General features: G+C 36.7%; 1 protein-coding gene across 1 annotated transcript in view; it reads right to left on the bottom strand.

The window, feature by feature from the left end:
- The window catches only part of UEVLD (UEV and lactate/malate dehyrogenase domains), a gene marked incomplete at its 3' end in the record, with an annotated part of 23,171 nt that overhangs the window by 10,805 nt on the left and 9,425 nt on the right, over nucleotides 1–2,941 (bottom strand). The window contains exon 2 of the mRNA XM_008582064.1: nucleotides 1,722–1,806. Within this exon, the coding sequence (XP_008580286.1) occupies nucleotides 1,722–1,806 (85 nt within the window). The remainder of the gene's footprint in view (nucleotides 1–1,721; nucleotides 1,807–2,941) is intronic.

Raw genomic sequence — 2,941 nt, 5'->3', positions numbered from 1 at the left:
TTTTTTTTTTTGTCCTTTTTGAGACCGGCCGCACCGTGCTCAGCCAGTGAGCACTGTGAACACACCGGTCATCCCTATATAGGATCCGAACCCGTGGCGGGAGCACTGCCGTGCTTCCAGCGCTGCACTCTCCCGAGTGCGCCATGGGCTCAGCCCCAGAGCTTTCTTTACACAGAGAGAAATCAGAATAAGAATTAACTGGTACAAAGAAGCATCAAATCCATATGATGAAGAAAGACACTGTACAAGAGGAAACAGAGTGCAAGACAGTGCAAACCCCAGCTTCATCCCTGATGAGCTGTGTAATCTTGAGCAAGTCATTTAAACTCTCTGAGCCTCAGTATATCTGCGAAATGAAGACGATAATATCTCTCAATTTTGGTTGTAAAAAATACATAAGATAACATAGATAAAACATTTGGAAGCATATATGGAAGCATATTACATCCCTTGAGATTCCAGGCATTAATGCAGCACCACATAACTAGGTGCTAATCAAAAGAGGCCAGTCACAGATTAATCAGAATCTAATAATTTCTTCCACATAAACAATTGACTGTTCCCAAGCAATATTTCAGTAACTCCTCAAGATGTCCAATATATGAATCTGAATTAGATACATTTTCTTAACCAAAAGTAACTCAAATTTAAAACATACACATGTAGAATGAAGAAGTTTTTCAAAACTGTGCATATTGACTAATTCACGGGTCCTGAAATCAACTTAGTGAGTCTCAACTAGCATTCGTTTTTAAATGGAACGGAATGGGATGGAATAGAAGAGAAAATGCCAGAATGAACATAGTATTTTAGTTATGTGTATATGGGATTATGATATAAAATATATTTCCCACTGTGGGTTGTGGTAAGAAATTTTTGAAAGATAACAAAGTAAAATCTATCTTAGATAACCAGATCTTCTCTATTAAGTGAACAAGATAACCAAAACTTTGTTATTAATAATTTAGAATCAATCATATGTGCGGTAGGCAGAATAAAGGCCCTCCTAAGATGTCCATATTCTCATCCTTGGAACGTGTGAATATGTTACCTTACTTGGCAAAGGGACTTTTTAGATGTACCTACCTTGTTTGCCTTGTGGGCAAAATCATTTAACTTCTTTGAAGTTATTTTCTCATCTGCAAAGAGAAATAATACCCACCTCCTATATTATTGGGGTGGGTCTAATCTAATCCCATTGGTTCTTAAAAGCAGAGAACCTTCCCCAGCTGTAGTCAAAGGGAGATTTGACTATTGAAGAATGGTTAGAGACATGCAACATTGCTGGCTTTGAAGATGGAAGAAGGAGACCAAAAACCAACAAGTACGAGTGACTTCTAGAAACTAAAAAAGGCAAGGAAACAGATCCTACCCCAGAACCTTCAGAAAGGAACAAAGACTTGCTGACCCCTTGATTTAGCATAGTCAAACTTCTAAGCTACAGAAATTTGTTGGACTTGTAGCCTATAGAACTGTACGACAGCAAATCTGTGGGTCTCTTTTTAAGCCACTAAGTTTGTGGTAATTTGTTACAGCAGCAATAGAAAACTAATACAATATATAGTGTTAACTTAAATTTACTCAGAAACCACAGGTCACAAAGTATATCTCAAATGAGGGGATAAAAGAGAATAATGAGAAATTATGATTTGGCAGCTCTCTAGAACCAAATAATTAATAGTTCAAATAATGCAGCAAAAACTAGAGAATATGATTCTTACCATAAGTGTCGATGGAATATCTGAAATATGGGAAAAACACATTTACATTCTTTAGTTCTTCCACAGTTAGATCCCTGAACTTGTACTGAAAAGAGAAAAATGAGTATGGAATAAGACTAAAGCTATGAGCAACAGAACAATGACAGTTAACATTTAACTGAACCTTTACTATGTCCTAGGCCCTGGGTTCTGAGCTTTACTACATGAATAGTATTTTAATTTTTTTTAACAACAACCCTATGAGGTAGGTAGGTAGATCTTACAACTGCTCTGCTTTACAGAACAAAATGAAAGAGAATCAAAGTATATAACTTGCTGAGTCAGACAGCAAGTTAAATGGTGAAGCCAGAGCTGAAACCCAGGACCTGGGCCTTTAGTCACTAAATCAAACTGCCTCCAAATAACTCCTTAAGACTTAAGAGATAAAAGGCAGGATGAATCGATACTCACCACTATTCAAGATCCAACTCTCCTTCTTGAATACCTCTTTCTCTTGATATAACTTGACTTTCCCCTCCCCACCCTCCTGGTATACTGCAACCTTGGTTTCAAAGGGGAAACGAAAAGTATGCAAAGGTTTGCAGTCAGGTTGGGTGAACTTCCTCCTCACTCATCTAGAGGTCCTTTCAGAAATACTACCTTGGTTGCCTTGCAGGCAAAATCATTTAACTTATTTGAACTTACTTTCAAAAAGTATGCAAAGGTCTGCAGTCAGGTTGGGTGAACTTCCTCCTCACTCATCTAGAGGTCCTCTCAGAAATACTACCTTGGTTGCCTTGCAGGCAAAATCATTTAACTTATTTGAACTTACTTTCTTCATCTGCAAAGAGAAATAATACCTACCTCCTAGACTCGTGGTAAAGATTAAATGACATTTTTTTAAAAGTATATTAAGAGTCTCTTACCATTGTGAAAATTGATTTGGGGAAAAAATAGCATTTACAGTGGCATCAAAAAGATTAAATTACTTAGAAATAAATTCAACAATAAGGTACAAAACTTAGACCCTGAAAACTACCAAATATTGTTGAAAGTAATAAAATAGATCTAAATAAAAATGGAAAGACATCCTGTATCCACGGATCTGAAGACTTAATTTTCTTAAGATAGCAATACTCCCCAGCAGATTGAACACAATCCCAATCAAAATGCTAGCTGTTTTTTTCTTGCAAAAATTTACAAACTAATTCTAAAATTCATATGGACATTCAAGGGACCCA

The sequence above is a fragment of the Galeopterus variegatus genome, unplaced genomic scaffold (genome assembly GCF_000696425.1).
Source record: "Galeopterus variegatus unplaced genomic scaffold, G_variegatus-3.0.2 Scaffold2508, whole genome shotgun sequence".
Classification (NCBI taxonomy): Eukaryota; Metazoa; Chordata; class Mammalia; order Dermoptera; family Cynocephalidae; genus Galeopterus; species Galeopterus variegatus.
The sequence above is the reverse complement of the archived record's forward strand: the minus strand, read 5'-3'. Positions and strand labels throughout refer to the sequence as shown.